This window comes from Colossoma macropomum, unplaced genomic scaffold (assembly GCF_904425465.1).
Source record: "Colossoma macropomum unplaced genomic scaffold, Colossoma_macropomum, whole genome shotgun sequence".
Taxonomy (NCBI): Eukaryota; Metazoa; Chordata; class Actinopteri; order Characiformes; family Serrasalmidae; genus Colossoma; species Colossoma macropomum.
The window spans coordinates 16,772,444-16,795,101 of NW_023494805.1; the positions used below are offsets into that span (position 1 = coordinate 16,772,444).

Genomic DNA, 22,658 nt, shown 5'->3' on the forward strand with positions numbered 1-22,658 from the left:
AACAATAATGCACCCTCCATGCCATGACATGACGCTGTCTTCAAACTTTGCTTTGGTAACAATCTGAATGTTAATTTTCCTCTTTGGCTTGTGAAACATGACATCTATTATTTTCAAATACAATCTGAAAGGTGGACTCATCAGACCATAATACATTTCCACTTTTTTGTCAGTCCATCTCAGATGAGCTTTAGCCCAGAGAAGTCAACAGCATTGCTTGATGTTGTTGATATATGACTTCTGCTTTGTAGAGTAGGCTTTTAAGTTGCATTTGGAGATGAAGTCTGTTCACTGACAAGGGTTTTCTGAAGGATTCCATGTGGTAATATTTATAAAATAGTGGTGCAGTAGGCAGTGCTGTCACCTCACAGCAAGAAGAAGCTGGGTTCGATTCCCTGGCTGGGTGACCAGGGTCCTTTCTGTGCGGTGTTTGCATGTTTCCCCCATGTCTACGTGGGTTTCCTTCCACAGTCCAAAGACATGCAGTCAGGTGAATTGGAGATGCTAAATTGCTCCTAGGTGTGAATGTGTGTGTGTGAATGCATATGTCTGTGTGACTGCCCTGTGATGGACTGACGACCTGTCCAGAATGTTTCCTGCCTTCTGCCCTTTTAGCGCTGGGACAGGCTCCAGCGACCCAAGAGGATAAGTGGCTTGGAAAGAAAGTGTAGGTGGTTTGTGTTGGGCAGATATCAGTCAGATGTACAGCATGCTTGACTACCAAGGTACAGCATTTTTACATGAGTATAAACATATATACACCGCATTTACCATGTAAATAGAGCTCAGAGTGATGCAACAAAACCACTGGGAATTGACTACCATGAAAAAGAGAAAAATGACTGTATGTTTTTTTTTTTTTAAAGCTTGGAAAAACTGTTATTCTCTGCATTCCTCTGTTCTTATAACAGATCCACTGACAAATGTAGGAGGAGTCTTTACATGCTTGAACAGTAGCACCAAATCTCTCCTCATCATCTGAACACTGGAACCACCATGATGTTTCTGTGCTCTCTGACTGTCTTTATGATCATGCTAGGTAAGTGTAGCTGACTGCATTTCTATCTATGTCAAATATACACTTGCGTGTTTAAAGTGTTCGTTGTTGTTTATGTTTTATTTCTTTGTGATGATGCATCTGAGTATGTCAGTGATAAATTAGGTTGTTTTGGTGATTTTTATTTTATTTCTTCACAGGGAACTGTTCTGCACAGTCAAAAGCACCAGTGGAAAACAAAACACGGGTTTATGTCGGTGAAGATGAGACAGTTACTCTCTCCTGCAAGTATGAGGGTAGTGTGGACAGTCTGCAGTGGTATCGTCAGTATCCTGGATCCAGACCAGAGTTCTTGCTGCTGAAATATCCAGGATCAGCTGATGTAACCCATGCAAATCCTCCTTTCCCACGACTGAATGCTACAGACAGCAACACAATAATGAATCTGATCATCTCCTCTGCTGCAGTATCAGACTCTGCACTCTACTACTGTGCTGTGAGGCCCACAGTGACAGGAAACCCAGCTACACTGTACAAAAACTGTTTCATATGACTGAGGTAGAGTCTTGCTTTTCTCAGCAGGGGGAGCTGTTATTACACTCAAAGCGCTTTTTTTCTTCCTGATGTCAATACATTTGTAAAGATCTACCAGTGGTGAACAATGTAACCCAACTCCAGTACTTGAGTGAAAGTAGAAATACCCTTTGTAAAATATTACCAAAATATCTCAGCAGAACAACCCAACTGAACACAGTGGAGAAAGAGCTCATCACAGTGGAAAAAACTCATCTTCCCAGGTTAATAACTTCACTGACTTGTGTGATTAATTTTTGTCATATAATCATGAACTTGCTCCAGTGACACATGCCATTGCTGGATTTAATAAATATTTTCATTGCACATTCAAAACTAGAACTGGCCCAAACAGAAACCAACTGAACTTTTCTAGTTCTCGGTTCATTTTACTCCTGTTTGAGAGACAGCTGGACTAGAGTGTTCACAAAACTACAATGAAGAAGGAAAACTGTGTCGATCTTCTCTGTCACAATTTAAAATTTGTATGAGTCACTTCCATGAGTATAAACATATATACACAAGACTTGCAAAGTAAATGGAGCACAGAGTGAAGCAATGAAACAACTCACAATTGAGAACCATCAAAAAGAAAAAGTGATCATATTTTTTGTGTTTTTTAAGCTTGGAAAAACTGTTATTCTCCTGATCTGCCTTCCTCTGTTCTTATAACAGATCCACTGACAAATGTAGGAGGAGTCTTTACATGCTTGAACAGTAGCACCAAATCTCTCCTCATTATCTGAACACTGGAACCACCATGATGTTTCTGTGCTCTCTGACTGTCTTTATCATCATGCTAGGTCATTAACTTGGTTTATATCTATGTGAAATACATTTTTGTCTTTTTGAATCTTGCTTTTTTTGTGATTATCCATCTGAGTATGTTTCAAACAATACAAAATGCAGTTTCATGCTCTCGAAGATGAGACAGTTACTCTCTCCTGCAAGTATGAGTATAGTGGTACTGTGAGTAGTCTACAGTGGTATCGTCAGTATCCTGGATCCAGACCAGAGTGTTTATTGAGGATATTTCCAGGATCAAAGGATGTGATCCATGAAACTCCACATTTTCCATGACTGGTGGCTAAATTGAATGGAAGTATAGTGAATCTGTTGATCTCCTCTGCTGCAGTATCAGACTTTGCACTCTGCTACTGCGCTCTGAGGCCCACAGTGACAGAAAACACAACTACATTGTACAAAAACTGATTACAAGATATTTGTTAAGATAACGCTTCAAATTTTGTATTGGGTTTCCTGTCAGGTGTTCCTCTCTTTATCAAGAATGCACAGACAAATGTGGTTAATAAATGAGTTGTAACTGTGGTGATTTGTGCTGTTCACTGTAATATTAATTTGTATGAAGAATAATGAAAGTAATAGTAGTCCAATCAGCATTCATTGCACATAAAGTTACTAAATGACTTTCTAACATCAGTATGAAATTCTATAAATTAGTCTTAGATGGGAGACTTCCTCTCCAGGGCAGTTCATAATTAGTGGAGGCACATTGATTTGGGGGTAAATATGTCCCTGAGTCATTATATTTATTCCTTCTGCTGATTCCTATTTTTCTCTTTTTAGTGTCTTCAGTATTCATTGTTTACAGTGCCATGTATATGTTAACTAAGATTCTCATGTAGAGCCATATCACACAGGTTTACCAGCGATCACTACATTTTCAGATGAACTGAGATCAAACTTGAGATGAATGAGAATGCAAATTTGATTTTGAGAAGGTGGAGCTAAAAATACATACAAAAAATATTGATAATAATGTATAATGGTGGAAGTTTTAACTCATCTCCAGGACACTCATCTTACTCTTCTTTTTCTTCTTTAGATTTTATCTCCATGCCAGAAAAAGTATACAGCAATCAAGACAAAATTTCAAGGAAGAAACTCATAAACCACATATTGTTCTAAATACTGTTTTAAAATTTTAAATCGAAGACTAAAATGATCTTAATATTACTTCAGCTGCTCAACAGCCCAGGGTCGTCATTGTCGTGTATTGTGCTTCATAGTTCACCACACGTTTTCAATGGGAGACAGGTCTGGACTGCAGGCAAGCAAGTCTAGCACTCTCCAACCTTGAAGCCATGCTGTTGTAACATGTGCAGAATGTGGTTTGGCATTTTTCTTGCTTAAACAAGAATGTCCCTGAAAAACACATTGTCTAGATGGCAGCATACAGTATACTGCTTCAAAATGCATATGTACCCCTCAGCATTAATGATGCCTTCACAGATGTGGAAGTTACCCATGCCGTTGGCTCTAACACACCTCCATGCCATGACAGACACTTGCTTTGAACTTTGCATTGGTAACAATCTGGGTGGTAAATTTCCTCTTTGGCTTGTGGAACATGACATCTTTTATTTTCAAAAACAATTTGAAAGTTGGATTCATCAGACCATATTAAACAGTTTCATTTTTTGTCAGTCCATCTCAGATGAGATTTAGCCCAGAGAAGTCAGTGGCGTTTCTGAATGTTGTTGATATATGGCTTCCACTTTGCAGAGTAGGGTCTTAACTCGCATTTGGGGATAAAGTGTGTTCACTGAGAAGGGTTTTCTAAAGGATTCCTGAGCCTTATCGTGTCATTCTCACATGCTTTGTAAATTTTCATTCTCCTTTTAAACAGAGTGGCAGTTGATCGTTTATACAGTACTGTTGCAAAGTTCTTGTTTTTTTTTATTCTTCTCAGGGGACTGTTTTTCATAGCCAATAGTCAGTGCTTTTGAATATGAAACAGTTGTTCTCTCCTGTATATGATGGTAATGTGAACAGTCTGCATATTCTGTATATTATTTAAAATACATCAAAGTTTACCAAACCAAAGCTGCAATGTAGAGAATCTATGTATAGACAAAAAGCTGATCTTTCATTACCTGCAGAGTTAGATGTACAGGGTGCTTGACCACCAAAGTGCAGCATTTTTCATGAGTATAAACATGTATACACCACATTTACAATGTAAATGGAGCACAAAGTGAGTGTTGTTTTGTTTTGTTTTTTTCAAGCTGGGAAAAATGTTGCTCTACTGAACTACATTCCTCTGTTCTTTTAACAGATCCACTGACAAATGTAGGAGGAGTCTTTACATGCTTGAACAGTAGCACCAAATCTCTCCTCATTATCTGAACACTGGAACCACCATGATGTTTCTGTGCTCTCTGACTGTCTTTATCATCATGCTAAGTAAGTGTTGCTGACTCCATTTCTATCTATATGAAAAATATATTTTGTGTATTTAAAGTGTTTGTTGTTATTTGTGTTGTTTCTTTGTGGTGATGTATCTGAGTATGTCAGTGATAAATTAGGTTGTTTTGATGATTTTTATTTTAGTTCTTCACAGGGAACTCTTCTACACAGCCAATAGCACCACTGGAGAACAAAACACAGGTTCATGCTCTTGAAGATGAGACAGTTACTCTCTCCTGCAAGTATGAGGTTAGTGTGCGTAATCTGCAGTGGTATCGTCAGTATCCTGGATCCAGACCAGAGTTCTTGCTGCTGAAATATCCAGGATCAGCTGATGTAACCCATGCAAACCCTCCTTTCCCACGCCTGAATGCTACAGATAATAACAAACGATGGAAACTCTCAATCTCCTCTGCTGCAGCATCAGACTCTGCACTCTACTACTGTGCCATGGAGCCCACAGTGACAGGAAACCCAGCTACACTGTACAAAAGCTGTTTCATATGACTGAGGTAGAGTCCTGCTTTTCTCAGTAGGGGGAGCTGTTATTACACTCAAAGATCTTTTCCTCTTCTTCCTGATGTGAATTCATTTGTAAAGATCCTCCAGTGGTGAACAATGATTTTGTGTTGTTTTATTTGCTGGTTTTTGTTTTTGTCTGTATGATTTTTGCTTGCAGCCAAAAGCAGAAAGAAGCAGCAGAGCTATTATTATGGCTAGGAAGAAGTTTCACTGTTATAACTGTCAAAACATCATTAGCAAAGAAAGAATGGATTGCCCACACAACAGGTATCAGTCATCAGTCGTCAGTTGTCAGGTATCAGTCGTCAGTTGTTGGATCCCTGGTATCAGTCATCAGTTGTCATGTGTCAGTTGTTAAGTATCAGGTATCAGTCATCAGTTGTCAGGTATCAGGTGTCAGTTGTCAGTCCTTAGGTATCAGGTATCATTTGTCAGTTGTCGGGTACCAGTCGTCAGTAGTCAGTCATTAGGTATCAGGTATCAGTCATTATTTGTCAGGTGTCAGTTGTCAGGTATCAGGTGTCACTTAACCATTTACTAAATTTAAAAACTTAAGTGAAATAAAGGAAATACATCTGCTTAACCACCAGACAGGGCAAGTCATAAGCACTGAACAATGGAAGGCATTTCAAAATAAAAGTTATTTCAATAATACGGTCATTATAAAATGTCATAAGATTATTTTATTATTACGTCTTTATGAACATTTTAAATATTAGTTATCAATTCAATAATCAGACACCTGATTTCTGCTCCTAATCTTCAAATGCTACTGCCCCTATGTTTTGTTACAGGCATCAATTTCAGAATGAGCATATATTTACAAAAAATAATGAAGTTTAAAAGGTAAAACACTAAATATCAAGCCTTTATACTGTCTTCATTTAAATAAAAGTCTAAGTGAATTCACAAATAACTGCTTTCTCTTATTTGTTCTCTACAGTGACCTGAAGTTTGTATAATGTAGAATGGAGAATGCAGAGGTTTGTGTTTAAAGATAAAAGCTGCTTTTCAATATAACAGCAGTTTGAATGTCTTCTTTACAACTTCTTTACAAATCCTATGTGCTGTCTGCATTGCTTTTATTCCTCTGTTGGGCCTAAAAGCCTCTCTTCTGCGCCCGAGGCCCGTGGACAGAAGATGGATTCTTCTAGCGTGTTCTAATGCTGTTACCTTAAGAGTTAACTGCAATATAACGTCTTCTAACAAAATAAGAAAAATGTCTAAGTGTAAAAGAGCAAAGTAAAATAAGAGACTCCAGTCACTGAGCTCTTGTGGAAGGAAGGAAAAGGCCTTCTTCTTTATTGAGCTTGAATGGCAAGATGGTTCCTGGACAACCACAATGCAAAGATCATTCGCAGAACACCCATTTTTATATCCTGTTTGGGGTGATGAAGTAATCACCCCTCCCTTTCTCCCTTAAAACTCTATACCATCTTAGTTCCCATCATTTCCAAACCTTACACTTTTCCTTGGGAACCCTTATTTCCAAACATATATGATATATGTTTTTTAAAAATATCTTATCTTAGCTGTACCAGGATGTTCCACTCTCCCAAGGGCATTAGCTTTTGACTGGTCGCATTGTAAATTCACCGACTCCAGAAACTGGTTCTTATCATCTCAAGGACAGCTCTTCTGTCTCACACAGCAGATTCTCACAAACTTCTGGAGGCCTCTTTGTGAAAGGGCACTCCGCTGTCCAAATTCCCATGCAAGCAAAGACCCATCTTACAGTGTGAAGATTATTATTCTTTTGGTTAATAAACACTACTTGTTAGAACTATCAAAGATAAAGATCTGTCATCTCCAAAACACTTAATTACATTTTTTTTAAATCTCCATCAGGCAGCTTGACTGTAGACTAGACAACTCTTACCTGTTACAAAGACTGTCCAGCTGCTGTCTGCATTCAATTTTCTAACAGAAAAAAGTGATGTAATTTTGGTAATTTATGCCTTTTATTTTCCTTCTGTTCATTCCTTCTGTTTGCTTTTTAACCCAGTGGAATGCTTTCCATTGTACCAGCTTAGATTAGCTAATAGTGAACGTTTATGTATCCTACAGCTGGATTTCCTTGAGGATGAATGACAGAAAAGTGATAACAGTGTATGACAGTAAAGTACTTCTGTAGCATAATTTGAAAAATGCATTAATTATAATGGATCAGTTTCTCACTGAGATTTTTCTACATTACATTTACACCATCATTACACTAATGTTTGCTACTGAACCTGGTCGTATGTAGTTGATATTTTATTGTGGATCAGTTATGCCAGTTTACAAAGAAACGTGTAATGACAGATGTCTACCAGAAGAGGGCAGGTTTCATCTAGATTTGCTGGATTGAAGTGAGTTATGCATTTAAAGCTCTTAGGTCAACAATGTTATATGCAAAATCAAAGAATGTTATAATAAATATTTCATAAACGCTGCATTCTAGAGACATACTTTCATTTTGCCTAGAAGAGTTGTGTTGTCCTGGCGACAAGTCAGGAACACAGCCTCTGGTTAGTTGACAGACTCAACCCAGCCATAGAGGATGGCTAATAGCCATGCTAACAATAACAATAACTCTTTTAAACCCGAGAAATAGATAAATACTGGCAGAAGACATTCAGCTTTGTTTTTGTCATTATAGACCTATTTTACAAAGTCTCCAAAAAGACAGAGCAGCTCAAGGCTGGATTACAAAGCTGCTGAAAGGGATACAATCACAACTGAGCCTTCATTGAAATGGCTAAACACTAGCCTTCTGGGAAAAAATGAAAGTAAGTCTGTAGCATGCAGCGTTCCCAAGATGTTTATTCTTTTATGTACGACATCTTTTGATGTCACATTCAACATTGTTGACCTAAGAGGGTTAAAGAAGCTGAAATGAGGAGCTAAATAAAAAATCCACAAGAAACTCTGAGACTGCAGTTTACTGTGTCGTTCTCAGATGCTCTGTGGCTTCTGTTTCTCATTATAAATTCAGTGGCAATTGATCTTTTATACAGTATTGATTCAAAGTTCTTGTAACTGTCATTTCTTATCAGGGGACTGTTTTTCACTGTTCTTTTTTTTTTTGCCTTTCAAGATAAAATAGTTGTTGTCTCCTGCTTGTATGATGGTGCTGTGAACTTTCTGCATAATCAGCATATTATTAAAAACTTCTAAGTCTACTACACCAAAGTTGCGATGTAGAGAATCTACATATGAAAAAAAATGACTCATCTTTCATTACCTACAGGGCCAGATGTATAGACTGCACTTCTTGGCATATATAGAAAATAAAAAAAGACATTTTTTTTCATTTTTGTATCTATTTAGAAAAGGCTGTTCAAGGAATGATGACTGTTAGTAATTCTGCATGTTTGTATTTCCTTATATGCATTTTGCCCAATATTGATGCTTGTTGTTTTTGCTTTTATAATGTGCTTTTGTATTTGTTTCTATTTACATATTGGAGAGATTAGATTTCTGTTGACACAGCAAAAATTTAAAGTCTATCAGTGCTGCACATTCAGTCAGAGGCCCAGTACTTTGTTCTTAAAACAGACCCACTGACAAATGTAGGAGGAGTCTTTACATGCTTGAACAGTAGCACCAAATCTCTCCTCATTATCTGAACACTGGAACCACCATGATGTTTCTGTGCTCTCTGACTGTCTTTATCATCATGCTAAGTAAGTGTTGCTGACTCCATTTCTATCTGTCAAATATACACTTTGCGTGCTTAAAGTGTTTGTTGATATTTTTGTTCTATTTCTTTGTGGTGATGTATCTGAGTATGTCAGTGATTAATTAGGTTGTTTTGGGTGATTTTTGTTCTATTTCTTCACAGGGAACTGTTCTGCACAGTCAAAAGCACCAGTGCAAAACAAAACACAGGTTCATGCTCTTGAAGATGAGACAGTTACTCTCTCCTGCAAGTTTGAGGTTAGTGTGGAGAGTCTGCAGTGGTACCGTCAGTATCCTGGATCCAGACCAGAGTTCTTGCTGCTGAAATTTCCAGGATCAGCTGATGTAACCCATGCAAACCCTCCTTTCCCACGACTGAATGCTATAGACAGCAACACAATAATGAATCTGATAATCTCCTCTGCTGCAGTATCAGACTCTGCACTCTACTACTGTGCTCTGACGCCCACAGTGACAGGAAAGCCAGCTACACTGTACAAAAACTGTTTCATATGACTGAGGTAGAGTCTTGCTGTTCTCAGGAGGGGGAGCTGTTATTACACTCAAAGAGCTTTTCTTTCTTCTTGATGTCAATCATTTGTAAAGATCTACAAATGAACAATGTGACCCAGCTCCAGTGCTTGAGTGAAAGTAGAAATACTTTGTAAAATATTACCAAAATATCTCAGCAGCACAAACCAAATAAACACAATGGAAAAAGAGACACACAGCGCTTGGCATGACTTGGCATTTTCTTGCTTAAGAAGAGATGTCCCTGAAAAAGACATTGTCTAGATGGCAGCATATGTTGTTCCAAAATGCATATGTACTCCTCAGCATTAATGGTGCCTTCACAAAAGTGCAACTTATGCATGCAGTGGCGCTAACACACCCCCAAACCATGACAGACTCTGGCTTTGAACTTTGATTTGGTAACAGTCTGGATTGAAACTTTCCTCTTTGGTCTGTAGAACATGACGTCCATTGTTTCCAAATAGAGTTTGAAAGGTGGACTCACCAGACCAAAATACACGGTTCCACTTTTTTGTCAGTCCATCTCAGACGAGCTTTAGCCCAGAGACGTCAGCGGCGTTTCTAGATGTTGTTAATATTTGGCTTCCGCTTTACAGAGCAGGGTCTTAACTTGCATTTGGAGATGCAGCGACAAACTGTATTTACTAACAAGGGTGTTCTAAAGTACTCCTGAGCCCATGTTCTGTTCGTTACTGAAGCATGTTAATGATTTTGTACTAATTCTGAGAGTTATTTAACCAAAATATATCAAAATCAGCTTTTTAAAACTCTTCCCAGATTAATAACTTCACTGATTTGTGTGGTTATTTTTTGTCATATACTCATGAACTTACTGCAGCAACACATGTAACTGCAGGGTTTAATAAGGAAATGATCCCACTGCACATTCAAAAACTAGAACTGGCCCAAATAGGAACCAACTGAACTTCCCTAGTTCTAGGTTCTACCTGTAGTTCATTTTGCTCCTGCTTGAGAGACAGCTGGACCTGGTATAATAACCATGATTAACAATTTAACAATTTTTGGTCATTTTCTGTCACTCTAAAGTGTCTAACTAGGCTTATTATCTACCTCACACGTCATTTAGATTATTGGCTGAAATAGTAATATCTTTATCTTTATTTATAGAGCACTTTTCATACTAGTGGTGATACATACCGGTAATAAAGCTTAACAGTAATAGAAAAAATTATGAGTATTCATTTAAAATCATACAAGACAATGGCACAGACTAAATTAAGATGATAAATACCAAAGAGATATTGAGGATATATTGCTCTACTCTGTACATACACTCACACAAATGTCTACATTTACATAGTAGAATCAAGTAGAATCAAACAAAGTTTCAGCGTTTTATTGTCAAGTCTGAGCAAAATGAGCAAAAACACTCACTCTGTGGCCACTGGCATAAAAGCTAGCTAACAGTATTAGCTCCTTAAGTAGCCTACATCACCTTATGTCAAACTATCAATGTAGTAATCATTCTAAAAATAGCAATCAACACATCAATCTACAATACTACTGTAGATTGTGGTGCTCTTATTGATCATGTAACAGTCCCGGGCAGCTTCATCTTCATCTGGAAGAGCAGTGGATTTGCTAAATTTTGTTATCTTCAGCTGTAAGTCTTAGTAAACAGAGGATCCATTACTGGGATTAAAATACTTGTAGAAGCTCTATTTGCTTTGAAAGGAGGAAAATTGGAAAAAGGGTAAGTAATATCCATTATATACTTGGGTACATTTGACATCACATCCTCAAACTCAACATAATTTTACTGTTATTGCCGATGTTTTCTCACTTATGTTTGTATTTATTGTAATTTTTTTCCAGAAATTGAGCTGCTTTCATGCTGACTGGATGTCTCTGATGTGAGTTATCCACTTGGAAGTATAGCCAGCCTTTCTGTTTACACACATTCTGATTTGGTCTATAGACCAGATGGCTCTTACCTGTTACAAACTGACTGCTATCTGCATAGTCAAGTCAAGTCAAAGTTTATTTATATAGCACTTTTTACTACAGGTGTTGTCACAAAGCAGCTTTACAGAAAAATCCCGGTCCAAGCCCCCATGAGCAAACCAATGGCAACGGTGGTAAAACTCCCTAAGAGCAAGAGGAAGAAACCTTGAGCGGAACCAAGACTCAAAAGGGGAACCCATCCTCCTCTGGTCAACACTGGATAGCAAACAGCGTTAGTATAAAATATTAGAATGCAAAAACAGGGGAGAAACAGGTGGAGCAATGGTTAATCTGAGAGCTTGATTGTATGCAGCAGCAGCATCAGGAGGGTCAGTTCATGCAGGTGAGGTTTGCACAGCTTTGTACAGCATGAAACTCCACGGTGGTCAAAACGGTGCAGATCAGCCAACAGAGATGGAGCTCTGGTGACTCTAGCAGCTCCCATGTGACGACTCAGGTAGATGTCGGTCAGGGGTTCAAATAAAGAGAGAGAGAGAGAAATTGATTAACAGGACACGTCCGTTTATGGAGAGATATTGGTGAGTTAATAGTGCAGCAACTGATATTAGCAAAGTGCTTGAGCAAACAGGTAAGTTTTGAGCCTAGTTTTAAATGTAGAGAGTGTGTCTGAGTCCTGAACAGAGGGCAGGAGATGATTCCACAATTTTGGGGCTACGTAGGAAAATGCTCGACCCCCTGCTGTGGTTTTTCTAATTCTAGGAACTGTCAGCAGGCCGTTATTCTGTGAGTGGAGCGCACGTGTGGGTTCATATGACTGAATTAATTCACTGAGATACTGCGGGGCCATTTAATGATATATACGTTAAGAGAAGGATCTCTACACGAAATTTAACAGGTAGCCAATGTAATGACGACAGGATTGGGATATATGGTCAAACATTTTGGTCCTTGTAAGGACTCTAGCAGCTGCATTCTGGACCAGTTGGAGCTTATTTAGTAACGTATTGGAGCATCCAGCTAAAATGGTGTTACAGTTGTCCAGTCTGGAGGTTATAAAGGCACCAGCTTTTCCGCATCGTTTAGGGCTAGAATATTACGGAATTTAGCGATGTTAACATGTGTATCAAAAGAGAGACTGGAATCGAAAATGACGCCTAGATTTTTTACAGTGGTGCTTGAAATGACCGTATGGCCCTCTAAATTTAGTTAAAATTTGGAGAGTTGAGGTCTCTCTGCTTTGGATCCAAGTAGTAGGACTAAGTAGTAGTTAGGAATAAGAAGAAGGAAATTGTTGGTCATCTAGCTTTTGATATTTTTAACACATTCATTAATTCAAAATTATTTATTATTTATTTATTTTTAATGCTGGTAAAAATTGTTATTCTTGTGATCTGCCTTCATTGGTTGTCATAATAGATTCACTGACAAATGTAGGAGGAGTCTTTACATGCTTGAACAGTAGCACCAAATCTCTCCTCATTATCTGAACACTGGAACCACCATGATGTTTCTGTGCTCTCTGACTGTCTTTATCATCATGCTAAGTAAGTGTTGCTGACTCCATTTTTTATCTATGTCAAATATACACTTTGCGTGCTTAAAGTGTTTGTTGCTATTTTTGTTTTATTTCTTTGTGGTGATGTATCTGAGTATATCAGAGATTAATTAGGTTGTTTTGGTGATTTTTGTTCTATTTCTTCACAGGGAACTGTTCTGCACAGTCAGCACCAGTGCAAAACAAAACACAGGTTCATGCTCGTGAAGATGAGACAGTTGTTCTCTCCTGCATGTATAAGGATAGTGTACGTAGTCTGCAGTGGTATCGTCAGTATCCTGGATCCAGACCAGAGTATTTACTGCTGAAATATCCAGGATCAGCTGATGTAACCCGTGCAGATCCTACTTGCTCACGACTGAATGCTACAGACAATGGCAGCATATGGAAACTCTCAATCTCCTCTGCTGCAGTATCAGACTCTGCACTCTACTACTGTGCTCTGACGCCCACAGTGACAGGAAACCCAGCTACACTGTACAAAAACTGTTTCATATGACTGAGGTAGAGTCTTGCTTTTCTCAGCAGGGGGAGCTGTTATTACACTCAAAGATCTTGTCTTTCTTCCTGATGTGAATTCATCTGTGAAGATCTATAAGTGGTAAACAGTGTAACCCAGCTCCACTACTTGTGTGAAAGTAGAAATACTCTTTGTAAAATAGTACCAAAATATTACCCAAAGACTGTCTGAAAGTTTTTTTGTTTTTGTTTTCTTTTAATTTGTTTGATTTTATTTTTTATTTGCTTGATTTTTTGCTTGCATCCAAATGCAGAAAGAAGCAACAGAGCTAACATTACCAGGGCCGTCAGTAGGATCAGAATTTAAGTGAGGTCCAGTTTGCAGACATGTGACCTACAGCTCATAGTAGATAAAATAACTGACAAATATGAGAGTTACACCAACTGTAAGTTTCTCCTTTATTTTTTTGAACAAAATATTTGCTCCTTTTTACCAAACCATATCCGTTACACACATTTCCTTTCATTTGTTCCTTCCCCATCCCTCCATTCCTCCATGAACTACTATTACTGTTCCATGAACTGATTTGACTCCTACCCTTTTTAAGTTTATTTAATTTGTTATTTAACTATTTATTCAAGTGTTTATTTCAAGCTGAAAATACATATTGAAACCTACACTAAATCAAATCATAGATCCATATCGATTTTACTTCATTTACCCCTCTCTCTCTCTCTCTCTCTCTCTCTCTCTCTCTCTCTCTCTGTGTGTCTCTACTTGGCTTTTTTTTTGCATCTCTGTCCTCACTGATTACAGAAACAGCACACATTACACATACATTATAAAAGGCTGTCTGTGCCAAACCCCGCCATATATATATCGCCTTCCAGCAAAAAGGGCCTGGGTTCGATTCCCGGCCGGGCGACCGGGGTCCTTTCTGTGTGGAGTTTGCATGTTCTCCCCGTGTCTGCGTGGGTTTCCTCCGGGTTCTCCGGTTTCCTCCCACGGTCCAAAGACATGCAGTCAGGCCAATTGGACATGCTGAATTGCCCCTAGGTGTGAGTGTGTGTGTGATTATGTATGTATGTATGTATGTATGTATGTCTGTCTGTCTGTCTGTCTGTCTGCCCTGCGATGGACTGGTGACCTGTCCAGGGTGTATCCTGCCTTCCACCCAATGACAGCTGGGATAGGCTCCAGCACCCCACTGCGACCCAGAAGATTAAGCGGTTTAGATGATGTATGTATGTATATATATGTATATATATTATGGCAAGCCAAACAGGAAATATACAATGAACTTTGACATATATATGGAATGAAATTTGATACTGTGTTATTTTGTGTCCAGCTCAGAGTTAGTGAGAGTTGGTGACCATCAGAAGAAAGAGTAGGGCTAGGAGTGACCTACCTCAATTTTCAGTTGATTTTCAAGTGGCATTGTTTCTGTCAATAAAAGAGCATTTTTCAAGCAGAAATTATGGTCTCATCTGACCACATTTTATGGGAGCAACATAAGTAAGTAGTTGAAAAATATGCATTTATGATGCTTCTAAAGCCTGTAGTTGATGTTTTATGCAGCAAAACGTTTTAGCTAGTTTTCAAAGCAGTTTTTATTGATATACATGAAGGTTTAACCACCTAATAGTATCCTTTTTTCGATGTCCTCTGTGGCAGAACTTAATAAATCTGTTTTTACATGAAATTCATGGTATCACAGAAATTGAAGGATGATAACACCCATATTGATCCAGTTTGAATTAGAAGCAACATTATGTAAGTTTAGCAGTTGGTCCTCATTTTATGTACCTCCAGTATTTTAAGTTATACTCTTACTGCTAAGTGGACAAATGGAAGGAGTGTTTGCATGCATTTAAGCCAGGGATCTGAGCCGTCTTTAATCTCCTAATTTGTTAGAAAATCTCTTTTTACACAATTGCAAATTTAAAAATGAAAACATTAAAAATGAATTAATTCTCTTCCCTCTCAATTCCTACCTAAGATTCATCCCTACCATGTAACAGAGTTTGCTGCTAAATGACACCCAAAGCTGTACTGACTGGAAGCTCTGGAATTACTTCTAGCTGTACAATGATGAAAAGGTTTTTGAAGATTGATCACAAGGTTTTTGAAGTTGTTGCTGATGTTGCAGCAGGGTTTTGGTCTGATGCATAATGTATGACTCAACATAAGTACTTCACAACATGCTGTTGTCCATCATAAAGGAGATTATATAAAAAATAAACACAACATTTACACATTCACAGTTTTTCTTTTCAGCCAAGAGACTTATTTATTTATTTATTTATTTATTTATTTATTTATTCATTAATTTATTTATTTACAAATGCTCTACTCAAACAACAGAAATGCCTTCACAGATGAGGAGAACAACTGAAAAGCTAAAATGAGGTATCTAGGTGCCTTATCTCAGATTGGTTTCTTCTGCCTGGCTTTCATTTTGTGCTGAATAAAATGTTTTCTTTGTGATTTTCTTGACCACCAAGGTAAGAGTTATACCAACGCTAGCTTGGATGTATTTGTAGCCTGTAGATCAGCACAATTTTCTGTTTAAAAATGTCAGAAACAAGTTAGATTTATATACTTCAAAATGACTCAGTACTGCTTCTGTTAGCCTTGCGTGCTATGGAAGACCAATGGTACACATCACCACATAGCTAATGCTTCTTCAGCAGAACAACCAAGCAGAGATGTCCCTAAAAAAGACATAGTCTAGATGGCAGCATATGTTGCTCCAAAATGTATCTGTACCCCTCAGTGTTAATGGTGCCTTCACAAAACTGAAACTTATCCATGCACTGGCACTAACACACCCCCAAGCCAAGACAGATGCTGGCTTTGAATTTTGCATTGGTAACAATTTGGACAATAATTTCGTCTTCGGCCTGTAGAACATGATGTCCATTGTTTTCAAAAAGAGTTTGAAAGGTGGACTCAGCAGACCATAATACCTTTCCACTTTGTGTCAGTCCATCTCAGATGAGCTTTAGCCCAGAGAAGTAAGCAGTGTTTCTGGATGTTGTTGATTTATGGCTTCTGCTTTACAGAGCAGGGTCTTAACTTCCATTTTGAGATGCAGTGACGAAGTGTGTTTACTGACAAGGTTTTTCTGAACAATTCCTGAGACCATGTGGTTTTATTGGTTACAGAAGCATGTTATTTGTTTTGTACTAATTCTGAGAGTCATTTAACCAAAATATTGGAAAATCAGCTTTTTTTTTAATTCATCATCCCAGATTCCCAGAAATTTTCCCTCTGGACTTTCAAAAACTAGAACTGGCCCAAACAGAAACTAAATGAACTTTTCTAGTTCTAGGTTCTACTTGTAGTTCATTTCACTCCTGTTTGAGAGACAGCTGGACCAGAGTGTTCACAAAACTACAATGAAGAAGGAAAACTGTGCGGGTCTTCTGTGTCACAAATTCAAATTGGAATCAGATGCATAATCAGCACAATTTTAAAACTCCTTCATAAATACATTCAAATCTAAACTTCCATGAGTATGAACATATTTACAGCACATTAACAAAGAACATGGAGCACAGAGTGAAGCAATGAAACCACTGACAATTCATGACCATCAAAAAGAAAGAAATGATTGTATTTGTTTTGTTGTTTTGTTTTTTTTGAGCTGGGAAAAATTGTTATTCTTGTGATCTACATTCCTCTGTTCTTATAACAGATCCACTGACAAATGTAGGAGGAGTCTTTACATGCTTGAACAGTAGCACCAAATCTCTCCTCATTATCTGAACACTGGAACCACCATGATGTTTCTGTGCTCTCTGACTGTCTTTATCATCATGCTAAGTAAGTGTTGCTGACTGCATTTCTATCTATATGAAAAATATATTTTGTGTATTTAAAGTGTTTGTTGTTATTTGTGTTGTTTCTTTGTGGTGATGTATCTGAGTATGTCAGTGATAAATTAGGTTGTTTTGGGTGATTTTTGTTCTATTTCTTCACAGGGAACTCTACACAGTCAATAGAACCAGTGGAGAACAAAGCACATGTTCATGCTCGTGAAGATGAGACAGTTATTCTCTCCTGCAAGTATAAGGTTAGTGTAAAAAGTCTGCAGTGGTATCGTCAGTATCCTGGATCCAGACCAGAGTATTTACTGCTGAAATATTCAGGATCAGCTGATGTAACCCGTGCAGATCCTACTTTCTCACGACTGGATGCTACAGACAATGGCAGCATATGGAATCTCTCAATCTCCTCTGCTGCAGTATCAGACTCTGCACTCTACTACTGTGCCATGGAGCCCACAGTGACAGGAAACGCAGCTACACTGTACAAAAACTGTTTCATATGACTGAGGTAGAGTCTTGCTTTTCTCAGCAGGGGGAGCTGTTATTACACTCAAAGATCTTGTCTTTCTTCCTGATGTCACTTTGTAAAGATCTCCCTGTAGTGAACAGTGAACCCAATTTGTGTCACTTGACTGAAATTAGAAATACTCCAGTAAAAATGTCCTCTATGTATATTTCTATTTGAGTTACAGTGCAGAAGAACTTCAGTAGTTTAAAATATATCATGTACCATCTGTTGTAGGAATGTCAATGTACCTCCTACAGCAGTGTTCCAGAAAGACAGGCAGAAGAAAGGTGTTGACCTATTCACCTTTGACCGGCAGCAGTATCTGCTCTTGGATTACTGTTCCAAGTTCATTGAGGTTGAGTGGCTGAAGTCAGACACTAGAAGTACAACAGTCATCACTCATCTTAAGTCACAATTCACTAGACATGGAATTCCTGAAACAGTGATGTCAGATAATGGACCACAGTTCAGCTCTGGCAAATTCCAAGCCTTTGCAAAAGTGTGTGAGTTTTCTCATAAAACATCAAGCCCCCACCACGCGCAGTCAAATGGATTGGCTAAAAGAGGAGTACAGACTGTTAAACTCATGCTACAAAAAGCTAAAGCTGATGGAAAAGATCTGTATCTGTCTTTGCTGAATCTGAAGAGTACACCTTTAGAGGACATTGGAGCGTCACCATCCCAGCTGTTAATGGGTCGACATGTGAGGACAAGACTTTCAGCTACATCACAAATGTTGAAACCTCACATGGTCACTAACACAGTGCAGCAGTTATTGGAAACAAGACAACAGAAACAGAAAGAATACTTCGATCAAGGAACCAGAGCACTTCCGAAACTTCAGATAGGCGACAATGTCAGGGTATGGCAAGCTGGCACATGGAATCCAGCCCAGGTAACTGGACATTCGGATCAGCCAAGATCCTACGTTGTAGAGACACCTGATGGACAGGTGTATAGAAGGAACAGAAAGTTTCTGATGCAAAACAGCAAGTGGACATATTGTCTCCAAGCTTATTGAGCTTATAAGGCTTATTGAGGAGTAGCTTTGGACTTTGTCATGTATAGACAGTTGTTTTATTTCAAAGGACGATTTAAAAAAAGAAAACAAGAGTTACTTCCAATGTAAAATGTGTTTCAACAAGAGAAATGTTGTAGTATAGCAAGCAGTATTTTTTTTTGTGTGTGTGTCACTCTTTTTCAGGTCATGGACTTTACGGGGTGACATAAGTTCATATGTTATGTTTACTGATAGTTAAAAAAAAAGGGGGGGGCGATGTCATGATATGTGTGAATAATTCATCCTGATTCAGATGTAATTCATCTGGAAGCCACAGGGCAGCGCTGTTAAATAAAGAGCATAGATAATGGCTGAACCTAAAGTGGCGTGGTGGGATCTGCTCTAAAAAACACACATCAAAACAAGAGCGACCCATTCTTTCATAATTGTTTGTAGGAGCAGTCTGCATGCCTAGGTGCTTGGTTTTATACACCTGTGGCCATGGAAGTGATTGGAACACCTGGATTCAATGATTTGGATGGGTGAGTGAATACTTTTGGCAATATAGTGTATTTATTTATTGATTCATTCATTCGTTCACACAGAGATGTAATGAAGGAGGTCTACCAGAAGAGGGCAGGTTTATTCTAGATTTGCCGATTTGAGAGGAAGAAGCTGGAGTGAGGAACCAGGTAAAAGAGCCATAAGACAATCTGAGACAGCAGTTTATGTCATTCTCACATGCTTTATGGCTTTTCATTCTCCTTTTAAATTGAGTAGTTTAGCAGAGCAAAGCTGCAATGTAGAGAATCTATGTATGAACAAAACAGCTGAACTTCCATTACTTGCACAGCCAGATGTACAGCATGCATTTTTTGGCCTATATAGAAAATGATATATATTATATTTTGTAGCCTGTATTTTTTAGAAAAAGCTGTTCAGAGAATGGTGAAAAAAGAAGTCTCGACATGCTGCACATCTACATAGAGATGATATCTAATATGTATTGTGCACAATCCTCCCCTCTGCAAGAGGCACATTTTCTGTTTTTCCATACACATGAACCATAAAGTGCATGTAATTTCATGCACCAGTTAAATATACATCACATATGCAGAGTTAGCGGCTAGAACTACTCAACAAGCTCAGACTGTTCACGAAACTAAAATGAAGGGAGAAAACTGTGTGGATCTTCTCTGTCACAAACTCAAACAAATTGGAATCACAGACACACTTAGCATCATCTTTAAACTTATTCTTAATATTCATATATACATCAAAACCTAAACTTACATCCACCAATCAGGCATAACATTATGACCACCTCCTTGTTTCTATGCTCATTGTCCATTTTATCAGCTCCACTTACTATATAGGAGCAATTTGTAGTTCTACAGTTACAGACTGTAGTCCATCTGTTTCTCTGCATACTTTGTTAGCCCCCTTTTACCCTGTTCTTCAGCGGTCAGGACCCACCATGGACCCTCACAGAGCAGGTACTATTTGGGTGGTGGATCATTCTTACACTGCAGTAAGAGAAACAGATGGACTGTAGTTGTAGAACTACAAAGTGCACCTATATAGTAAGTGGAGCTGATAAAATGGACAATAAGCAAGGAGGTGGTCATAATGTTATGCCTGATCGGTGTATATACATATATATACCACATTTACAATATAAATGGAGCACAGAGTGAGGCAATGAAACCACTGACAATTCATGACCATCAAAAAGAAAGAAATGATTGTATTTGTATTGTTTTTTTGTTTTTTTGAGCTGGGAAAAAATTGTTATTCTTGTGATCTACATTCCTCTGTTCTTATAACAGATCCACTGACAAATGTAGGAGGAGTCTTTACATGCTTGAACAGTAGCACCAAATCTCTCCTCATTATCTGAACACTGGAACCACCATGATGTTTCTGTGCTCTCTGACTGTCTTTATCATCATGCTAAGTAAGTGTTGCTGACTGCATTTCTATCTATATGAAAAATATATTTTGTGTATTTAAATTGTTTGTTGTTATTTGTGTTGTTTCGTTGTTTTGGTGATTTTTGTTCTATTTCTTCACAGGGAACTCTACACAGTCAATAGAACCAGTGGAGAACAAAACACAGGTTCATGCTCTTGAAGATGAGACAGTTACTCTCTCCTGCAAGTATAAGGATAGTGTACGTAGTCTGCAGTGGTATCGTCAGTATCCTGGATCCAGACCAGAGTATTTACTGCTGAAATATCCAGGATCAGCTGATGTAACCCATGCAGATCCCACTTTCTCACAACTGGGTGCTACAGACAATGGCAGCATATGGAAACTCTCAATCTCCTCTGCTGCAGTATCAGACTCTGCACTCTACTACTGTGCTCTGACGCCCACAGTGACAGGAAACCCAGCTACACTGTACAAAAACTGTTTCATATGACTGAGGTAGAGTCTTGCTTTTCTCAGCAGGGGGAGCTGTTATTACACTCAAAGATCTTGTCTTTCTTCCTGATGTCACTTTGTAAAGATCTCCCTGTAGAGAACTGTGTACCCAATTTGTGTACTTGAATGAAAGTAGAAATACTCCAGTAAAATGTCCTCTATTTATATTTCTATTTGAGTTACAGTGCAGAAGAACTTCAGTAGTTTAAAATATATCATGTACCATCTGTTGTAGGAATGTCAATGTACCTCCTACAGCAGCACCACAGCAGTCCCTAGTATTAGATCTTCCAGTTTAAAGACTACAAAATCTCACTTTTGGTGATGTATCTTAAAGATGTGAGAAACTTTTGCTTTTGTGGGTGTTCAATTACTGCTAGGAAGCCATTTAACTTTGGTACCTGTCTTCAAATCAACATTACAATGGAGAGAATGGACTTCTCAAACAACGGATATGCCTTCAGAAGAGGAGGACAACGAGGTAAAAGCTAAAGTGAGGTATCTAGATGCCTTACCTCGGTCTGGTTTCTTCTCTCTGGCTCTGATTCCATTTGGTGCCGAATAAAAACAGATTTGCTGTTTTCTTTGCAATTTTGTTCGACCACTGAGGTAAGAATTACACTAATGCTAGCTAGGATGCATTTACTAACCTGTAGATCATCAGTTCATTAGAAAAATCACCGAAACAAGACACATTTGTATATTTCAGTGTAACTCAGTACTTTGCAGTACACAAACACACAGCTGGTGCCGTTTCAGCAGAGCAGCCCAAACCTACACAATGGAAAAAGAGTAGACACAGCACTGGTGAGGGACGATTGTTGCTATAAGCTGGAGTGTCCATTCTTATCTGCAAAGGGCTGGTGTGTATGTAGGTTTTCATTCCAATCAAGTTGAAGCACATCTGATTTTGCTTGTTTATTCAGTTGGTCTCTGTCAACCAAATGATCATGTGAGCTCCTGCTTTGTTGGAATGAAAGCCACACTTGCTTGTTGCAGGTAAGACTGGACACCCCTGCTGTAAACAAAGTCACTCAGGGCATTTTCACACTTGTCCCGAATATCTAAGTCCACACCCATGTCCGATTCTGGGCTCTTTCCGGAGAGGGGCTCATTATCGCTGGTTTGCTTCCACACACAAGAATTCTGTCTGAACTGTGGATTGATTGCGCAATTCCATATGTCACTTTTCTGTGTGAAGATTTAAATTAACCAATCACGTAGCCCCACACACGGCATCAGGAGCAGATAACGAATAGCAGACCACTGATTTCAGAAAGACCAGAGGTCGGCTCTCTGGACTGCTCCCGAGCTCGAAAACAGCTTTCACACTTCACCAAACACACCGAACTCACAAACCAAGCGATCCTGAGCCTGGAAAAAAGCTCTACTGTGAAAATGCCTTTAGGACCCCTGAGCCATGTGGGTCACCATGTCGTGTGTTGGT

At 38.6% G+C, this 22,658-nt stretch overlaps 2 gene segments (V, D, J or C); both read left to right on the forward strand.

Moving 5' to 3' along the window:
• Positions 1-8,938: 8,938 nt before the first annotated feature.
• Positions 8,939-13,510, forward strand: LOC118826548. The segment is given in 2 exon segments: positions 8,939-8,970; positions 13,130-13,510. Coding segments are annotated over 2 exon segments (357 nt in total).
• Positions 13,511-20,706: 7,196 nt separating this feature from the next.
• On the forward strand, positions 20,707-21,270 carry LOC118826415. The segment is given in 2 exon segments: positions 20,707-20,741; positions 20,860-21,270. Coding segments are annotated over 2 exon segments (357 nt in total).
• Positions 21,271-22,658: the final 1,388 nt, after the last annotated feature.